General features: G+C 38.4%; 1 protein-coding gene across 1 annotated transcript in view; it reads left to right on the plus strand.

Annotated features, from left to right (window-relative positions):
• Positions 1-13,768, plus strand: part of SLC7A11 (solute carrier family 7 member 11) — a 219,770-nt gene extending 206,002 nt beyond the window's left edge. Inside the window, exon 12 of the mRNA XM_018557096.1 lies at positions 13,558-13,768. Within this exon, the coding sequence (XP_018412598.1) occupies positions 13,558-13,622 (65 nt within the window). The 3' untranslated portion in view covers positions 13,623-13,768. The remainder of the gene's footprint in view (positions 1-13,557) is intronic.
• Positions 13,769-22,590: the final 8,822 nt, after the last annotated feature.

Below are 22,590 nucleotides of genomic sequence, written 5' to 3' on the forward strand. Positions count from 1 at the left end.
AGCCCTATCTTTCCTCTAAAAAACAATATAAACATGTGTTGGTACATTTAGTAAGAAAGTATATTACTGCCATGGAATAATCACACAGCAAAAATGTAAAAAGTGTGTCAGTCATTTACGAACAGAAACTGAAAACAAGCTCAGTCATGAAGTGGTTAAATGATAAAATAACACAATCAGCTTTTGATTCAACAATCCAGAAACTTCACCGCAGTACTTTTTTCTGCTACTAGATGTCTCAATTTTGATGGTCAGCATCATTTAACTTATCCATTCTAAGCCCAAGTCGTCCTGGAAACATCCCAGCCTATGACTAGACAGTGAGAGGAGAAGCAGCTCAGTGATAAGCTCATCTCTCTCTTACTTTGCTTTGTCCTTCTATTAGAATGCTTCTTGGCAGTACATGATCTGTTGCTGTTTCCTCTCACATTCCAGTTTTATTGTAGGGGACTGCAGGAGGCTGACCCCAGGTTACATTCACTAACTTACACTGCTCGCATTCAAAAAATACATTTAATGATGTGTTAATGATAACAGAGCGGCATTCATTTGTGTCTTTTATATCTGCTTAGAGTTCAGCTTTAAAACAAATTGTCTTTAGTGAATTTTCTTGCAAAGTTTCTTACCTGGAGATCTTGGCAATAACAGCACTTCCTACTGCAGGCTGTCAACAATAAGTTGCTACCTCAAGACTAGTAGCAATACTGTCACCCTGCTGTGTGTTCATTTATTTGGCCATTAGTGTAGTTCACTCAACAACCACTGAAAAAGCGCACAAAGTAGGCTGACACCACTGTTACTAATTGTGGGGCTTGTTATACAACTGCAATTAAAAACTAGTGTACTTAAAAAGTGATGGTTTTATTTTACATATGGAATTAGACTATGGGGTCTATTCACAAAGCTGCCGAAGGATCTGGAGAGGATAAAGGAATCGATGTAGAGTAGACAAAACTACTACCAGATCATTCACATTTTTGCTTAGAGAACACTTGGTACAAGAGAAACATGGAGGCTGCCATTGGTGACCACTGTCTGAAAATGTTTGGTGCTTGGCCATCATGTTGACCCTCCTGCTTTAAGCTACTGACCCAGAACAAGTATGTAGGTAATGACTTCTTATTTTACTCTGACTTTCATAATCTGCATACTTGTTTCAGGTCAAAGACTCCCAAAGCATTGTACAGTGGGTCAGCATAACCTCCATCAAGCACACGCCTGACATCATCGTGCACGTCCGGCATAAAGTCACAAGTGCTTACCTGTTGGAGGCCATCTTGGTGATGGACACCAGCAAAGAGAGGAGGGTACATTCACCTGGTCCCCTCCTTTCTCGTGCAACTGTTGGGCTCTCAGTCCATGACCGAGTGGCCAACTTTTCAGAGTGGGTGACTCCAAAATGACTGCCAGTCATTTTGGTGTCAACCCCTCCGTTGGTGTCACCGAGTGTGGGTCGCACCCCCCCTTGTGACTCCTCTTATGGCATCTTATATATTTCTCTTATGATAGGTTAAAGTCTCCTGAAAAATGTGAAACATTTTCAGCTGATGCTTTCCACTAAATAATCTTTTAGATGTAAGTAGTCTAATTTAATAAGGAAGAGAGCAATGTACAAATTAGCATTAACCTTAATCAACCAATCAGAACAGGTTTCTTACTGTTCTAACTATAGTACATTGGAAGGGCTGCTAAGGGTTACTGAAATGTGCACATAATTGCTGCTTGTTGTGGTAATTCTTTAAATAACAACACATATACAATTGTATTTGCATATACAGTATACCGAGCATCCACAGTCCATCTATATAAATGAAACCTTAGTTAAGGATTGCTATTACATTTGACATTCTATCTTTCCCACTTGTGGTTTTTAGAGAATTACAGAACTGTGAACTGTTTTGCAGTATAATATAGTAGTATACATCAACCTCTAGTAAATTGTAACTAGTGAGACATCAGATTGGAATTTAGATGTAAGTGATATTTGCATTTTGTGAAACCCTGTCAAATAAATTTTAAAACATAGAAAGTCTTTACATTTCAGATATTTTAGGAAAACCCCCACGATTTTTACTGTAGAAAACATAAACTGTCTGTGAAGCAAATGTTATTATTACCGTATGCTGAAAGACTGAATCATTTAGCAAAAGTAACTACACAGATATATTTTCATAGATATAGTTTCATATTTGACTTTAATGGCACTATTCTTCCAAAATTATAATGATGATTCATCTCAGCTTTAAAGTATAAACATTGGATGATGAACTGGTCCCAGTGTTTATTCAGTGGAGTTCACATTTCTGAATGCTGCACTAGATAGACTGCCGTGTATGCTGCAAAAATCCTTCGATCCTAGCTTCTGTTCAACAGTATTCTTGTGTTTTACAACACTAGATGGCAGCATTAAATCAGCTTTATTTCCCAGAGATTTCTCTAAAAAACACTCTTATTTTTAAAGGAGCTCAAAGCATTGCAGCAGCTACATATATACATGCACATTTCAGACAAAAGACAGCTGCTTTATTTATTCATCAGATACCTGCAAAGCTACAAAAAACAAGGATATGTTACTCTTTCATACTCTGAGAGGTATATACAAAATCATACACTGAATGATGTCTGAAAGAGTCTATCTATCTATCTATCTATCTATCTATCTATCTATCTATCTATCTATCTATCTATCTATCTCCCTATCTTCTCACTCTACAGCATCATGCCCAGAGACCCTTTTGCCCTTAGCATTCTGTGCACCTGAAATCTCTCTCTCCCTCTCTCTCCGTGTATCTCCCTCACCCCTCTCTCTCTCTCTCCTCACTGTATTACCCCATAAGCAGAAATCTTTGACAACATTCTGAAAACCAGAAATTTCTGTGGAAATAGAGATAATTTAGAAGATATTTTCACCATTTTCTAAAGTTTTGCAAGTGTAGTGGCTAAAGTATGGCAAACAGTAACAGAAAATTAACGAACTGCATGGTGAAATTAACAGATATATCTAAATCTGGGAGGAGTATAGAACTTTTCTCTAGAATCACTCATCTGTGGATAGTATTTTGGAGACAGCATAAGTAACAGAAGCAAATTTAAGATGGGCAAATTTAAAAGATATGGCAAGATAAGAAAACAGGGAAGAAGCCAGCTAAAGCTGAGCATGCCACATGAATGAGGAGTGAACAAGGAAGACATTTGTCAGTACCTATCAGGGATAAGGTAAACAGGAGGAAGCTTAACAAAATCTAGACATGGCCTGCATTGCTTAAAGTACTGAAGGGAATTCTCCCACCAGTGGTTGCTATCACCTCACTTTTCAAATATGAGGGAAGGTGTTTTCCATGTTTTTTTTTATTTTGCTAAGCCCTTTTTTGCACTTCATGATGTGTCGCCTGGCTTCCTGATTGGTCAGGAAGCCAGGCTGCCTAGCAATAAGTAAAGTCGGCTTCCTAGCCAATCAGGAAACTGAGTGGCATGCCATGACCCGCCTCCCGGCTTCTTGATCGGCTAGGAAGCTGGCTTCACTTGTTGCTAGGCAGCTTGGCTTCCTGACCAATCAGGAAGCCTGGTGGGACATCATTGGTCAGAAAGCCAGGCTGCCTTGCATCATGAAGCCAGCTTCCTAGCCAATCAGAAAGCTGGGAGGCAGATCATAACACACCGCCCACCTTCCTAATTGGCTAGGATGCCGCCTTAACTTGTTGCTAGGTAGCCTGGCTTCCTGACCAATCAGGAAGCCAGGTGGCAAATCATTGGTCAGGAAGCCAGACTGCCTCGCATCATGAAGTCGGCTTCTCAGCCAATAAGAAAGCCGGGATGCAGGTCATGACATGCCTCCTGCCTTCCTGATTGGCTAGGAAGCCGGCTTCACTTGTTGCTAGGCCGCCTGGCTTCCTAATCAACCAGAAAGCCAGGAGATGGGTAATGACACGCCGCCGGCTTCCTGATTGGTTAGGAAGTTAGGCTTCCTAGCCAATCAGGAAGAAAGGAGCAGGCAAGACATGACATGCCACCCAGCTTCCTGATTAGCTGGAAAGCTGGCTTTACTTATTGCTAGGCAGCATGGCTTACTGACCAATCAGGAAGCCCCGCAGCATGCCTCCCGACTTCCTGATTGGTCAGGAAGCCTGGTTGCTTCACAGTGTCACGAGGGAAGTGAAGCCAGTGTTCTTTTGATAGAATACTGGCTTCCAAGGCAATCAGGAAGCCGTGACCCACCGTATTCGGTATCGGCGAGTACGAAAAAAAAAGTATCATACTCACACTCGATACTAAAAAAACATATTGGTGCATCCCTACTAAATACATTGCAGGTAATAATTAGACATGTGCAATTCGTTTCGTTCTGAATTGAAATTCGTATGAATGTCTGTAAATTCGGACTTTCTGATGCATTCAAATTTCCCTAATGACAGAAATAATTAATCTGAACGTATCCAAATGTTTGATAACGAAATTCGAATACATCCAAATTTCATTCGGAATGAAACACAGAAGCGGGAGAGCTGTAATTTACAGCTCACAAGCTTCTCTCTTTGTTGACATTCTGGCCTTGTATCCCAAATGAAAACGAAGTAACAGAATATTATTACAAAATGTGAAATAAAAACAATGAAGCTGAGAGATCTGTGTTATTCTGTAACAGCTTCTGCTTCTTTGCTGTCAAAGAATCTGGCAGCTGTCACTAAATACACTAAAGTGTTAAACAGTCCACAGAAATAATAATAAAAAAACAACATACAGTTCTTCCGGCAATTCATACTAAACCATTCAGGTCTGGTAGGAATTTTAATGGGGACCTGAATGCCAAATACAAATCAGGGTTCACACCACTGGGAGGGTGCTTTTCCAGGGGGGACCCCTGGAAAAGCACCTTGTCCCCAGGGCCTCTTCTCCACAAGCCTGACCCAGTGGTTGTGGGGATCTGCGGGCAGGGGGGCTCATCTGCATCTTTCATAAAGGGGCCCCATGCCGCCCCCCTTGTGAATGAGTAAGGGGTAGTTGTTACCACTACTCAGTCACTAAAGACTAAAACAAAATGTAAATAAATATATAGCACCTTAGAAAAAAACTTTATACACCCCCACCATAAAAAAAATCCCACCAGCAAAAATTCCAACAGCAAAATACCCCACCAACAAAGATCCACTGTCCCCAGAAAACTCCCTCCAGTAAATGTTACCCTTTACTTCCAGACCAGATTTCAGATGCAGTGGTGCCAAGCAGAGTCCGCACAAACTTCCTTTCAGCTGTATCACACATGACACATCAGAGCCAGGGTGGAACTTAGCATAGCTTACCTTGGCTCAGTGATGCCAACGTACTGAGGTCTAACACTGTGCTGAGGCCTGATAAGGGTGTAGATGGGGGTGGGGGGGGTTTCTGCGGAGGTGCAGGCCATGTGGTATTGTATGATGGATAGAGGTTGCAGACCTAAAGCAACCGAAACCTCTCTGAACCTAGATCAGATGCCTTTTAGCATGGCACTTTAAAAGTCCATTTTCACCTTTGTAAGTGATTAGCATGTTTTGTGGTAATGTAGAGGTGCTGTGATGATGTATATGTGTGCACATTTTCATAACTCACATTGCAGGCTTGCTTCAATTTTTAATGAACTTTTTATTAGGCCTGAATCCTACAAATTGAAAATTTTCTCCACAGGAAATTCAGTCTGACACCAGGGTTGAATTGTAAAGCAGACTGCAAACAGCAGCCACACTCCTTGTGATTCTGTGTAACACAATTACTAAACACAAGCTCTGCCTTTGCACAGAATACACTGTCCAGGAGAGGGGGGTTGCCACTATGAATACTAATGAATGGGGGTGGGTGGAGAGCTTAGTTGTACAGTTGTAATATATTGCTTGTAGAGCACAAAGGTGACCATTTTCACGAGGATATGAAGAGGAAAGATACCAATAAACATTATTTTCTATGTTCATATATATGACAACTGTGTATGCTTGCTTTTAAAAAAAATACCACTGCAAAGGTGTAAATGGGCTTTGAGGTGGTAGGTAAAAATGCACATTTATATGAGAAAGTAATTTAGAGCCTATTCACTATTAAAAAAAAGTAATAGGAAACAAAATAAATCTCTGCTCAAATTTCTTTAAAAAATGAAAAAAAAACCTCCCATCAGTGTATTAAATTAAATTAAATGCTTTTAAAAATAATCTTCTTTATTCATTATCTCATGTCAGGTCTTTCTTTTTAGTGAAAAACTTGTTGAAGTTAAGGTTGAAACACACTCATGTCTGCATGTTGAGGCTTCCATTTCCAGGAAAAAAAACAACTCTCACATACATTCTGTATAGTAAATGCAGTGTTAGATCCAGGAGACTGTGATGTACCTATTGAAAAGGATGAGCTTCCGGTTGACCTTGAGTTTGACCAAAACCCAAGTTCTTTGCGGTTTGAGAAAATGGTGAACTTTTGCAGCCATTTGCGTCATCAGCAACTAATTACAAAAATTTAACTTTCTGGCCTTTGAACTGTGGTCAAGTGGCGTAGGAGGGCTAATCATGGGGGTTTTCTGAGATTTCAGAACCCCCCCCCCACCCCATACAAAATCAGGGTTCTCAGCAGCCTTTGTTCAGTGTGTGTTGGAGGAAGCATGGAGTATTTAGAGAAAGATCAAAGACTTCAAGGAAAACTAGGTACAAATTCTGTATATAAATGTCTATATTTACCAAGGACAATTAGATGTTGATGACCATTGCTAAAAACATCCATATTTAGCAGACAAAATATGGAGCAGCCGATCGGCTTCTGACTTTTATTCTCGAAGCTTAACTTAAACTGAAGAGATCAGAGAACCATGTGAAGATAACAAGAAGCGAACTCCTTGTAACCATCATCACCCCTGTGAAGGCAGTGTCTGAATTGGTATTCTGCAAGAAACACATTGTTTACATTTTTGCATAGGCACAGGGTGCTGCTTAGGCCTAGGTTTCATTGGTGTCCCTGCCCTTGTTTTCCTCAACATAGCAAAGATTTACTAAATGTTATGGCAGGGGGGTGGATTTTCCCATGCCACTGTTACACAGAGTGGTGGACACAGGCACCATGAGAAAATGCTTCTGCCTCATGGCATTCCACATGTTGATTGATAGCAGGGATGGCTTTCTGTGCAAAATAATTGTGGCAGGCATATGTCCTTCTGGGTAAAATAATGGCGGCTGAGTAACTGACATTGCAGTGTAGCACAGTCCACAAAAAAATGCATATGTGGGGTGTTATACAAAGCTGGCATGTAGACACTGGACATGGGTGATTTGGGATTTTCTTTCTTCCACAGTGGAAGTAGCAGGTATGTGCACCAGCCCTGGGAATAGAATCCACCAACATTTTTGCTAACTGCTCATAGTCAGTTGGTGGGAATAGGCCAAGATTAGCAGAGGAGGAGGGGGAGAAAGGTGACAGAGCAGGACTAGAAAAGCAAGTGGCTGCTCTACTCTCTTGAGGAGAAGAAAAAGGATGAATTAGCAGGCCCAAAATAAATGAATGTTATGCACCCTTGAGCAAGAGGAAAACTTTGCATTAGCAGGCTCAGAGCATGACTGCTATGCGCCCTGAAGGAGGAGGAGAAAAAGGGCCAGTAACTTTTCATTGTATTGCATGGGAGAAGTTGAACTTGGAGAAATTAATTTTGTAAATATATGACTTTTGGAAATACAAAATACATTTAACTACCACAAACACTACTTCAAGTGTCCATGACAATTAAGTCTGATCCAGACTCTCTGTCCATCTTATTGAAGCAAGATTTGGAAAAGGGCAGGCAGCCTATGGCCATAGGATTATACTCTTACCCTATAATGTCCCCCCTCCTCTTCATGTTGCCTGCCATTTCACCTGCACTGTGGAAAGACCGGCAGCCTTTTTTATTATTGTGTTACATCTCCATCAGAACCATATCTTTCCTTCTTACTGACAGCTCCCAAACTCCCCTCCTACTATGGTAAGATTGCGAGGAGAGTGAGAGGAGAGGAGGAGAAGGAGGAAAAGAGTGCATTAACAATCCTCAAAATACAATGGCTGCTATGTGCCTTTGAGGAGAAGGGGAGAAAAATGGTGCTATGCTCCCTCAAGAAAGAGGAAAAGTGCACATTAGCAATCCTTAATATAAAATAAATGCTTTGCACTCTTGAGGAGGAGGGGGAGAAAAAGGGTGCATTAGTAGTACTCTAAAATAGTTTGGCTTCTATGTGCCTTTCAGGAGAAGGAGGTGGAATATAGTGCAAAAGCAGCACTCTAAATTAAATGGCGTCTGTGCACCCTTGTGGAAGGAGGCTGTACCCTTTGCTGCTGGCCAGTATCATTGAAGTGATGCACACACAAAGTTCATTGGTGTATAGTCATGTTTTCTCATGCATGTGGTACTTAAATGGCTCTTACTACAGTTAATACATTGCATGCCGAGGCTGTAGACCACAATGGTGCTGTTAGCAGAAACCTGGCGCTGTCCTGACACTAGCCAGTTTCTACCAAACACATGCCTGAAGACTATATTTTGAATATTTTAGGAATAATTTTGGATACAGGGATGATAGGGGGTTCATAAAATGGTGTTGTGGTTTGATTTGTTTTTGAGGACACTATTTTTATTAACCTTGTATTAACCTTTTAATACAATACGGTGTGGTACTGCATAAAAAAATCACAAGCTATACTATGAAACTGTTTTGAACTGGTCAAAAGATGATATAAAGTTGAGGACTAAAGCTTTATTTTTTTATAGGTGTACATTTTCCTGTAGCTTTTAGATCTATCATGGCTGAAACCTCCACTGGTCAATTCAGACCAATTTCTGCTGGATAAAAATATCAAATGTTAGAGATGAAACTACCTAAAAACGTATTTTTTAAATTGAAATTAATCATATTGGGGTGCTGCTGCTGTATGTAACTCAAGCAATGATGTAAAAGTAAAAAAATGAATTACACGTGCAGAATATGTGTTGCCAGAATACTGTGTCACTGTCTATGAGCATCAAATAGTTCTGTAACATTTCAAACAATGTAAATGCATCTCCCAAGCATGTATTAGAAAGGAATGGTGTGTTTCCCATATTGACGTTGAAGTCACACAAAAAAGGAGGACCCTGTTTGACAATCCCTTGCCTATTAGCCATGAATTGGCCAGAAATTATTCACCATCCATTGACTTCAATAGGGTTTGGATTACAGCTCTCAATTTCCAGGATTTAGGATAAGTTTGACCGACAGCCCACAAATCAAACCCAAGCCAATTCACTTATTCACTTATCCCTACTTTCTGAACTGTCAAAGCAATTAAAATTGACAGTGTGGAAATGAGATTGTGGACTTTCCTAGAATACTGTGCAGAAGGTACTATAATGAATGTCTTCTGTGTCGAATAAAAACATCAGTAGAACCTCTTTACTATTTTACCATGGTGCACATAGCATGGAGGCTGCTATGAGCATGGCATTTAGGGTTAAAGCCCATGTGCTATATCTATACTGTTTAGGAAAGACAGACATGCATGTTATTAAATTTGTACAATAATGTTTTTAAAATATCCTGGTGAAAAAATTATTAGTGGAATCACAGATTTGAAACTTTAGAGAGCTACAGAAGTCAACTATATGAATCATCCACATTGAGCATTTTGATATGTTCTCTCATCACTACTTACCACTCATAATTCTTTGCCTGGTTAATTTTATTTATACATGTCTAATGTATTTGTCAGCACATCAGTGACTATTTTGCAACAATACAAGAACATAAGCTGATCAATATCACATTAAATTACCGCATTTTATGGTAATAGCACTCCTGAAAAATGTTATTATTGTCTGGAACTCTTTTGCTACTCAGTTGCTGTTGAGGTTATTCTTTCAATAAATTCCAAGTACTTAAGTACAGTATTCCTTCCCCTTCAGAGTAATAAAGTATGTTCTTAGGAAAACAGCATCTAGAACGCATTACTTTTTAAAAAAAAGAAATGAATGAAAAATGTGCTTTGCTGCAGTGTCGAGTTCACTTAAGTTGATACTTAAAGGTCTAGAGGATAATACATTCGCCGTATTGCAGTGTTCTAGCATTCCCGCTGTCCTTTACAAACTAATTGAACTTGTGATAAATGTGCAGCTCTAATTGATTCAATGTACTGTCTTTCCATAGAAAAAAAAAATGTGGACTAGAGTCATTAAAGCTTGGTCTACTGTATTGCATACAGATCACTTGATGACTCAATTTACTTTCATCAATTGGAGCCTTTAGACCTAGAAACAGTAAAATAAGCACTGGGGTGCCCCATGTAAATGTACTTCACTCACACACAGTTGATGAAGATTACATGATATGTACCAAAGAAAAGACACAATAGCACCATCCTTTTTTTTTCATGGTTAAGTTAAGACAATTAGTACTATGCAAAACACATTAGTTAATGTCCTTTAATGATGTTGCTGTTGCACTTGCTTTTTCTTAAGTACCACTTAATGTATGCATTGTTTACAATGAGCAAGTGGTAATACATGCACATATTTTTTCTGTGTAAATACAAGGATCTTTATTACTTTAAAGTGTTTACAAAAGTGGCATTGTCTTTGAATAACATATGTTATAACATAAAAATATTCCTATACTGCTTGACATTTTTAGAATATCATATCAATATAGTGGAGTAGGAAGGTGTGAGATATAGGTAAACATTTATATTTCTGAAGGTTATGTGTAATAAAAATGTGTTAAAAGAAACCTATCAGGAAAGAAATAAGAAAACCTGACTGTTCACTTGTTTTTGGAGAACCCTGTTCTGGGCTGTTATCAGTATCTTTCTTCACTGATAAGTAAGTTAGTGCCCAGGAACAAGCATTTCCAATTCCAATTTTTAGCAGAGGAGGGTTTGAATCTAAGAGTTGATTGATGATATTGTTTGGACATATTTAGAATTTAGGAAGCTTTGCATACTGTCCCAATGATCACATGGTACAGTTTTTGATGTATGTGTATGGGTAAAGAATCTGTACCTTAATGTTCCCATGTTTGATGCCCCTTGCTGAGGAAATGTTAATCAATGCCCCCCTTTGAGAGCTAGCAGTTGACAATGTGCAAGGCTTCTAGTTGTCAGATTGGGCTGTAACAGCTCTGACCGCCTCTAACAATAGGGAAACTATTCAGCATGCTTTCTCGTTATGTGATTGTCATTTCAGTTATGATAAAGTGATCAAATTCAGGCTCGGGTAAATTGCCAAAAAAGATGGCAGTGTGCCTCTGTACTTATAGATACAATTACAATATTTGCCATGGTGTAATTTAGCCTTTTTTGTCACTCAGGACTCTCAGTCAGAAAGGCTGAGAGGTTTCAAAAAACAAGTATCTTTACAGGGAAAGAGCTGGCTTTTCAGTTCTTTCCAGGTTTTCTTGGTCCTAGTTGAGATCGTGGTACCTGGAGATTTCAAAGAGACTTGGGAGGGTTGAAAACTTTTGTTCTGGCTCTGGGTATTGCTGAGTACAAGCATAGGCAGGTCAGGTAGCTAAAGACAACCTTATTAATGAGGGCTGACACAGAGTTCAGTGGGTGTGTTGTGTGTGTGGTGGAGCCACATGGGAGACAGCCAGGGAGGCTGGGAGAGATGGTAAGGCTGAGAGAGCCAGTGACACATGAGGGGTGTGTTGGAGACACACAGGAAGTGTGGAACAGCAGGAGTCACATTGGAGGTGTGGAGTTGCTGGAATCACACAGGCATGTGGGAAGCCATTCTGGAGTGCTAAAGTGAACTGAATATTGCTGTAAACTGTTTTTTTCTGTGGGGAAGTACCCCGAAAACCCTGGGATGGGGATATGTTGTCTATGTAAGACAATCTTGAGTCAGTGAATTCATGTTACTTTGTTGGAAACAAATTTGCAAATGTACTTTGTGCATTATTTTGCTTAGAAAAAAATACTTTGTTTGTGGAAGAATAAAAGACTATATATGGATATATTTTAAATATAGAAAATTTCTTAAAAATTAGTTAGGTCTGTAAATTAGTCATGTATGGGTAAAGTCAGGTTAACCAGTGCATACTGACACCTGTAAATTTAGCATGGCCACCTAAGTTTTAATGACCTCTGGTCCCAAAAAGCAGAAAGCACAGAAAACAATGAACAGCTGCAAACAGAACATATTCAAAAGTGTTAAGGTTAGCAGCAGTGTAATAGAATGTAATGCTAACCATTATGCAGATGACAAAAGAAAGAGTTATTACAACCTTACAGAAGCATCTAGACAAAATGTAAATATGGGCAGATTAAGTTTAATGTTAAATAATGCAAGGCAATGCACCAAGGCCACAGTAGCATTGCCTTCTATTCTGGGGCATTTTCAACTGGTTATGCTTACCTGAAGTGCAAAGCTGACTGGCTCTTAGACTGGTCCTTCCAGCCTCTCTCCTCCTCCGCTGCAGCGGTCTAATGTCCCTTAAATCATCATGTTCTATACACTGTGTATAGGTGTAAGGACACTGAGGAACATTCCAATGCTGCAGCGTAGAAGGGGACCGGCTTCAAAGACCAGAAAAGCAGGCAGCAGGCTTAGGGGTATGGGTGAGTATACATTCTTATAGACAGAAACAAGCAGTTAAATCTTGCAGTGGGGCTTTGCCCAGAGTTTTTCTTTAACTAATTGCAGATCTTGAACATGTAGATGCTTCCAATACCAGTTGTTTCATGCATTTTGACAAATTACACAACAGAGATGCAGTCCACACATTAACAAAAGGCATCCTAGGGACATTAACTGTACACAAATGTTTAATCACCTGGATAAAAATATTTAATCAAAACACTAATGCTTTGACTTGAAATGTAAGCATGCTAGTAACAGCCAATATGCAGCGTGACAAATGTTGCCATTTTGTGTCATCCATCTACCTTTTAAGTGTAAAAATAGTTTAAAATTAGTGACTATCTTGTCATAAAAACACCTATGGCAGTACAAAATGTAATGGAAATGTGCACAATGCAGTTAACACATAGCAGATGATTTTTGATTGGCTGCATTGGTTCACATCACTTTTTTGTTCATTATTGTCTAAACCAAATCAAAATGCTTTGTTTTATTAAACTATTAATATAATGTAACATTTTCCAATATTTTCTTATGTCCCCACCATTTGTTACCCTATTTTTTCTTATGTCTAACTGTAATTATCAATCTAGTTTCCATAGCTTTTAGTGCAATATATGCTTCTTTTTTATTGTGGAAAAGCATTTTTCATTATGCTAATGTTGTAATCTTATGTCTAGGGCTTTAAGCCTAATAAATTTCCACAACCTTCTCTTAGCATCAATCTTTGATTTTTCTATTTCGTTTGTAGTCATTTGCAGTGAGACCATTGATTTGACCTTCCTTGTTATTGGGATAAAGCATGCTGGGGATGGTGAATGTCACAGAGTGCCATGTAAAATAAAAATGCATTATGTATATTGTGTTATGACAGGTAAAAGCTTTAGCAGATGATGAATACTGATATATAAATCCTCAGAGAAGCTCCACCCTACAATATCCTCCACTTACCATTATTATTTTCTTTTTTACAGGCCGAGTCACCATGCTGCTGCAGATTCTACTGGAAGTTGTGCCAACGGAAGAGAATGTTTCCTGAAAAGAAAGTGTTGGAACATGCCAAGTGCTTTCCTTCGAGTTGACAAATAACACAAGCAGTCCATTTATTGTTGTAGTTTATACATGCTGCAAACATACATTAGTTTATTATTATGTACAGTAGTAACATTTTATTTATTTTACTTAATGTCTTTTAAATTATTGGAAATGGACCAAAATGCCCACAGCTAGAATGGGTTAAGGTAGGGCACCAGTCGTCATAGTTTTTCTGAAGTATAAGAGGCACTTCCCTGAAAATATGTCTTTCCTTTTGCATCCAGTTATCAGGGTTGAACACATTATGAAGCTGATTGAATACAAAGCACAGGATTATAGGTTCAAAGCCAGTAATTGTTTATCTTTGGTGTGTCAGTTCTGCTTCTTAATAGCGTTAGAGAATCACCTGCACACCATACAGCGCTTGAACCAAATTAAATATCTGTTGGTGCTCGAAATGATGATACGGATTGCGCCGTTTAACAATCCAAGTAAAGATAGTAGTCACCAGCACTCACTTCTAAAAGGACAGCACTTTTATTGATATGTCACATGCGTCAAGAAGCCTACGTTTTGGGGGCCGTGCAGGGCCTCTTCATCAGGGCGACATCAGTTCTGCTTCTTAAAACATGCCTTAAAGTGGCATTAAAGGCAAAAAAGTTTTCCATCCCCCAATGTTAATGTCAGCACTTACCTTAAATGCGGTTTCTTAATCCGATCTTCCTCTTCTTTCCTGATGTTTTCATCTGTCTCTCCAGCGGTGCGGCGGCTCTCCGATCCAGCGTTGACTCCTCTCTGCTTGCAGGCACTTCCGATGCACGCGTCCGAATGCACACGCCCATAGACTTACCTTGCGTCTCTGCTTGTCTCGCCCAAAAATCCAAACTGCTCATGCGCCCGCCCCAAGATGCTTTGCGGCCGCCCGAGCAGTTTTGGATTCTCAGGCGGGAGCGTGTGACGAAAACAGTGTAAGTGTAAACCGCTGTTAAAGCGTTTTTTAAACTTTTTGCCTATATCTACTGCTTGCTAGCAGTAGATATAGGAAAAAAAACGGAGGGTTTAGAACCCCACTTAACACTGTCCTCCTCAAGACTTCTACCATCTATCCTCAGTGTCTTACACATATAAAAATAATGGGGCTGCTAATAACTCTTGCTCTGTGCCTCCTCTGTTATTTCAGCAGCATCAGAAGTCACATCCACTGTGTGCCTTAATTGAAATGTCAGGTGTATATAGCATAGTCAAAATGAATTGTAAATGCAGCAAAGTTTTCTATACGTGGACAATTTTTTTGTTTGCTTTTTGATTGGATTTTTTTAAAGACTGAAGGACACATTATGACTTTTTATTTATTTCTGATTGAAATAGTAATGTTACTTATTAAGAATGTTTATCATTGAAGATAAACGTATGATTCTCTTTATTCTAGAGGTTGTCCAAAGCTTTCATTATTTGTATTTTTAACATAAACAGTCCATTCTTGTTTCTAATGTTTAGTTTTGATCCTATAATAAACCATGGAGAAATGCAGATGAGTATTGGCAATTGTTTTACATTTGTGTCTGTCTCTTTATACAGAAGACAAATATGATATAAAATTAAAGATCACTTAAGCTTATACTGTGCTGGTATTCAGCATAGACTTCAGTATGGCCTGCTTTGGTGTTGTCCTTTTCCTTATTAAGGTGAGGAAGCAATAAAAGTAGAGCTCTATCTGTTCCCAAAAAATTGTATAAATTGAATTTCAGTACAGCGTTGCATGACGGAATAAATGTTGGTTAAAGTACTGCAGTGCTGAATACTAAAAAATGGCCTGGCCAGGAAAGTTTAGCCTCCTTGGTCAGCAAGTGGTTAAGGCAGGTTAACCACTTGCTGACCAAGGAGGCTAAACTTTCCTGGCCAGGCCATTTTTCAGTATTCAGCACTGCAGTACTTTGACCGACATTTATTCCGTCATGCAATGCTGTACTGAAATTCATTTTTTCAAATCAGCAAAGTTACACAAAATGTTCTTTGCTTATCTCACATATTTGTTTAATGTATCTATTTTGGTACAGAAATATGTGAGATAAGCAAAGAACATTTTGTGTAACTTTGCTGTGAAGACTATTACTCTGTTTTAGGAACCATGTTGGGCAAAAGAGGGGAGTGAAATTTAGGCTGACAGGGTTCTTTTATAATATCGCTGGATTTGAAAACATCTTTCAAAATCTCTTTCTTTGTTGTATCACCTATTTTTTGCTCATGGTTGTTATTATTACTTATATTATATAAATAAGATGAAGTAAATAGTTTTTTTGCCCTATAAGATAACAATGGGCAGTACGTTGTCAGTTCTATATGCATTTTATCACATAGCTCACCAATCAAGTCCCCTCAGAGAAAGAAATAACAGTATGGTATTTGGACTTAAGAGTCATGTGCCTAGACCCCCCCTACCTCTTTCTCTACACATACACCATATTCAGGTTTGATGATATCCACTCATGTCTAGAGATGACCTGACCAGACAAAGATAAAAACAAATTAAAATAAATGTGCTGAGATGCCCCCTGCCCTCTCCTTGTCTTGCTGTACTAGGTCTTGACTTTATGGCACATAAAACCCTTCATAGAATAAAGATGCCATGAAAATATGTATCTGCTCTCCTCTGAACCTTGCCTTGATGTGACACCCAATGAATTAAATAGAACTGTAGATACAGGTAGTTTTTCTAAAGCCAGGCAGATATTCATATTTGCTTTTTGTAACATTTGCTTTGAGATATATGTTAACAAAATGCCTTATTTACTTCCATAATTTATCACATTGAGTATTAATTTAATTTTAAATGTATAGTATATAAATAGTAATGATAATAACAATGATAATAATAAACAAACAATATTACAAAGAGACTGTTTTCTGTTTGTTAATAAGATCTTTTCTGTATTGATATCGACCGCTTTGTTATCCTGTATAGGGATGGGCTGCATGTTCGAGTCGCACATAGGTTCGACTCGAACATAGCCTGTTCTAGCGTTCGCCGAACGCCGAACATTACGGGATGTCCGCGGTCTGTTCGACCGTGGAACATCCCACAATGCACTGCGCTGTCCGAAACGGTAATTGGCTACAGTCTTGCACCTGACCGCAGGTGCAAGACTGTAGTGAATAGACCCCTAAATTGTGAGATCATGACCCATTTTCTGAAAACTGACCAGCTGCTTGTACTGGGCTGGCAAGTACACAGATGCGTCTAAAGCAGAGCTTGAAAATCCTAGGCGCCAGGTAGTCAATGCTCCTTAAAAATTACAGCTGTCACCTCTTATGTTTTTCTCTAGTTGTTGTCAATGGAGCTGGCTCCTGGATAGGACAGGTATGCTAGTGGTATTTTTATAAGAATTATCAATTGAAAAAGGAGCCTCTTAAGATAGAAAAATTGGATCTGCCTTTTTATTTGATTTTTATAGCTGAAAAGCTACTATCCTCATCCTTGCGTCATTAAAAGGTCCATCACAATACACCTGTGCATATCTTTTGTCAGGACATCTTATAAACATATGTTTTTTCCAGATAATAATTCCCTCAGTAGTGAACAGCAATTAAGAATGACAGTTCATTTAACTCACGAAGCAATGTCATCTCCCATATTTCTATATGGACATGTTGGCCTTAACACTGGCTAATGTTTGCAATATCTATAAGTCCACATTGATCATTAACCTTAACATAAAATACATGTCAGCCCTTTCTTTGAATTGTGCTATCATTTCTATAGTGTTAAATGTATAAAATGCATCAGGTCAGTGTCTGTTGTTATACTAAAAAAAAAGTGCTCTTGTTTCCAAATCTTCGTGTTAACTCCTTGAAATATAAATCTTTGGAATTTCCTCCCTACTGTTGTAGTAGCTGAAACCTTTAAAAATTGGGTTCAGAGGTCTTTCACCCTTTGCTGAACAAGACTATGTTTTCCTGACTTCAAGCATAGTACCTCGATCTTTTTTCCCTGTGCACTTTGACCAGGGCTTAGAAAATGATAAATGTCAAAGAGATTTAGGAAATGCTCCCACTGAGTAGAAAAGAATGAACTGCTGTTGTATCGGTTCTGTTGTCAGCGTTCCTGAATAGTACAGTCTGTGCAGAAGCCAAGAAAGGATTTCTGGTTTTTAAAGCTGCTTGTGTTAAGCCAGAGGCATAACTTGAGGTATAAACATTTCTCCAAAAGACTTGTTTGGCCTTTAATGAACCTGCATTTGGATATAATATGCATTATGGGATATTGGATTTACTATAGTTTTTGATTAATGTTAATAACTTTTGACACTATTTTTACTATATTATAACTTACTGTAAATTTAACAGGGCTCAAAGAATAGTATTAACTACTCCTTGTTTTATTTAGTTTATATATTTTTTTCTATTTTACAACAATGTGCTTAACTGTTCACAATCTATTCTGTTTTAGTTAATCCTATAATTTCCTTAATGAGAACCCAGGAGAAAGTAACATGCTCACTTTAATTCAATCCCTCAGCAGCATCAGCAGCACATACCCCTCTCTTTTTTTTTTGTTCAATTGAGGAGCAATGTAGCCACCCTTGGACAGCAGCATTGCTGTAGAGAGGATAGTGTTGGATGGACTAGTAGAATTACATGGACTTTACATAAGTAACTAACAAATTACATCTGAACTCCAGCTAACACTTTTTAATCCCAGCTAACACTTTTTAACCAGTTACTACAACATTTTTGTTTTACTTTTGAGATAAATGAATAATTAAATGAATAAAATCTGACCATTATAAGCACCCCCATCATTATTAAATGGATTTCCTCAGCCCTCTTAACTGCCACTGGACAATTTAGAATGTTAAAGGATACTGAAAAATAACAGGCTTACTGGCAGGATAAACAGATAATAAAACAATTATTCCCATGATGCACTATAAATGCCACTTGATAAACTAAAGGTGAGATTGTAGTCCATCACAGGAGCGAGCTTGGAGTGGTGGCTACTTTACAACTCCAACAGGGACCATGGGGAACAAAAGTAGCCACCCTCCAGAAGGAAGGACAGTGTCAGCACCATATCAGAGATGATTGGAGGATCTACAGCTGAGTGATACACCAATAAGATACATTTTTGTTAATAGTTCATGTACTTGAATATGTTTTTAAGATTTAAGTCCTTAGTTTAGTGTTACTTAACACAAGAACTATCTTTGGCAAGCAATCCACTCCATGAAAAAAACATATTCCAGATCAGTTGTCGATATGTGTCATCTTTGCAATGGCTACATTTCAACACTGCTCAATTTGCCCTAGAGAAACAATTCATAATTTTAGTTATTGCTTGCTAAGGACAACTGAAATATGTTCTGTACTTTTCTGTTAGATATTGCTTAGTGCACACAAAATTGGTAAACCTCCAAGCGGCAAAACAAAAACTTCCTTTGTGAGGTAAAAACTTTTGCTTTAAAAATGCTTTTTTTACCTCATCTGAAACAAACCCGCTTCAGCTAACACAGCATATAATTTTATATGAAAAAAATATTTGGCAAACACAGCAGAACAGATGGAAGCATACTTTCTAAGATATTGATATTTACATTTAGTACACTGACAGCTAGGATATGGTGAATTTGTTATTTGCCATGCTGAAGTGAAAGGAGAGATACGTATATCCCTCTCCAATCTGTTTATGCTTATCAACTGTGTAGAGGCCAAAACATGGACATAGGCTGTATCCAGGCAACAAGGCTGGACCTTCAACTGTTAACAGTGCCAAGCAATATAGTTTTCAATTTGTCCAGCTAAATGCTGACACTAGAGGAATTATATGCCTCACGCAGTGCTAAATGCACTATCGCCTCAGTCCAGCAAATAAAGAATTCACCATAGCAGTCATTACAGATTAGTCAATTACCCTGACAACAACTTTACAATGTGTCCCGGCTAATACAATGTACACCTGGGCATTTTCTTCTTAAATAATGACTTGTATGATCATGACTGACCTTAACATTTAGTAATCCAAAAACACGTGTATAGCAAAGGGGGCATTTTAACTGGATTAACTGGATATGTTATATACAGCAGCAGCTCAGAAATGTTTTAAAGTGCCAGGAATATTCTTTAAAAAAGAGGGAATCTTTAGATTGATACATGTTCTATAATTTTAGAAAATTGATGCTCTATTTTTATTAATATTAGAGCTGACAGCAACCTTTTTCTCAATTGTATTATCCATTTTAGACCGAGTAGTGGCTGCTTGTAAAATTTCTAAACCTGAAATGTGATTAGGAGATCAGCATTGTATTGGAAAATATATCAATACCTTAAAATCAGAACAGTTTTTTTTTCATGTATATGTATGAATGTTTTCATGCCATGGTATAATTCAGGTTAACTGACCTCTCGTTTAACATGTCCAGCTTGGCATATCATGCAATATTTATGTGTGCAATAAATCTGCCTTAATATTTCATTGTTAAAACCTCTTACTGTCTTATATATAACACATGTAATTTTTATTGTACTATACTTGTTTCTGTATTTGTTGATTGATTTCTATGCAGTTATAATAAATGTGCTTTACCCCAAAACTTTTTTCTCTTTCTTTGATGTGGAAACAAAGTACCACTGCAGTAATTTAGAGCATCTGATAGAAAACACAGGGCATATTTCTATGTTCAGAAATGTTCAAACGTAAACACTTTCCTTAGTCTGTATTAGACATAATTTAAAAGGTCCACATACCAACATTCAAGATCTAGATTCTTTATTATATGAACCTGTTATTAGACAATGTGGTTTCGCTTTTTACCTACTCTAGGCATACCACATCTATCGAGCATCTCTGTTTGGTTATACTGTATATTTGTTTTTGGTGGTGATAGATTTTTGTTCAAGTCTCCCAGCACTAAGGCCTAGTGTTAATATTGCAGTTGTTGAGTATCATACTGAATTCATAAATGAATGCAGAGCAGGACCTGAGCTGTTAAAATGACAGCTCAGTTCTGCAGATTACACAGAAAGCATGTGGCTTCCCCTGTGTAATCATTGGAGCTCTGTAACTGCATGTGATGTGCTCTTTTAACAGAGCAGGTGGCTGTCACACTAACACCCACCTTAAGGATCTGGTATGAATTTGCAGGGGGACCCCAGAAAAAAGATTTAGCATCTACAAACCCCCCAAAATCAATACCAGACCCTTATTTAGGCATTAAGCCAGGAAAGGGGGTATCAAGCACTCAGTTCCTCCCTCCTGAACCATACCCAGCTACATTCCCTCAATATTGGGAGGGTACCTTACCAGGAGATCCCCTCCTGACAAAGCACCTTGTTGATGAGGACCTCATCCACCTCACTGTCTCAGTGGATGTGGGGGTCTGCAGGAGGGCACTTATCAGAATATGTAAGCCCCATTTAAGATAAGGGGACCCCAAAATATCTGCCCCCCTACATTAATGATTAAGGGGTACATATTACCTTTTGTTACTAATTCACAGAAAAAAGGAAAATATAAAATAAACACACAGACACTGTGAAAAACTCATTTATTAAATAAATAAGTAAACAATGTCCCCTTGATTTAAATCCAATATCAATCATGGCATCCAGTGATGAAGCTCTGAGGTCAATCACAAAAACAAATGTCCTAATGACCCACTGGCCATTACAACCCATGCCACTACAATGCTCTCCCTCCAATACTCCCATCACATAGACACTATAAAAAAGTCCTTGCTTAAAAAGAAATATATGTAAAAAAATAAATATTGTCAACCCAACCTCAAACACATCATCCAGCAATTTAGATCCAACAGCAACCATAATGAAAAATGCAGAGCTCTTCTCCCATCACAGATGACAGCTACTCAACCAGATGATGAACATCAAAATGATAGCCAGGTATGCTGGGTAATGTCATTGATAAATGTAGTCATGAACATATTTAGTCAATTACATCACCCAGGGTTTCCACTGCAATATTTACATTGGAAACGGGCCACCTGGAAGTCTGGGAATCTGTCATTTAGTGGTGGTAGTGATAGTGGTCGTTTGCAGCAGTCAAGGGTTTTGGCAGACAAACTGGCTAAATCTGGTCATTTAGTTTGCCCATCAGTTGAACCGTGAACAAGCTGGGTTAGGGTCAAACTTGAGCTTATCCCTATTGAGTAGAACTCTGATGTCTTTCACTTAAAAGCACCAAGTCAAAGAAAAGTCCCTTCTGTAAATGCTAAATGGGACAACACAGTGTACAGTATTTCAGGCTTTACAAAAATACAATTCTAAATCTCACATGGCATGTACATGTTACATGAAATATGAATTATATTAATAATATGCATAAAAACCTATACAAAAGACTTGTGATTTATAATAAGGAATAATGTATAATAGTAATGTATATGCATATTTTTATTAAAGCTGATATTTTATTTAAAGACAACATGCCAGATTTAAAACTGTTAGGCCCCTTTCACATGGGCGATCCAATCAGGTCTGATTGGATGCCCAACATAAGTCTATGGGCAGCTGTGTGTAAATGGACGGGCGTCCCTTTACCCCCACCTCCAGCCAGGTACGAAAAAACAAATGGATCAGAGATCGGTTTTGCTGGACCTGATTGTGCCAGATCAGGGGCAATCTGATGTAAATGGACACATGTCTGTTTACATCCGATTTCCCATAGGCAGACATGGGGTTCGGTAATTGCAGTTTTTTCTTCCATTGCAAGATGGAGAAAAAAACTGTACGGACATGGATGTCACAGCGGTGCATGCACAGATCCCCTTCTTATCAGCCTGTGTGAAAGGGGCCTTATTGTTTTTTTTATAGTTCTAGTATAAAATACTGTATACTGTGTTAAAACCCAATTGTGAAACACATATGGGACTTTTTCTTAGATTGCAATTTGCAAAAAAACTAAAATGTAAAAGCCCTCCCTTCCCAAACACATAAATACAGAGACACATACATTTAAA

This window comes from Nanorana parkeri, unplaced genomic scaffold, assembly GCF_000935625.1.
Source record: "Nanorana parkeri isolate BGI_ZX_2015 unplaced genomic scaffold, ASM93562v1 scaffold267, whole genome shotgun sequence".
In the NCBI taxonomy this organism is placed as follows: Eukaryota; Metazoa; Chordata; class Amphibia; order Anura; family Dicroglossidae; genus Nanorana; species Nanorana parkeri.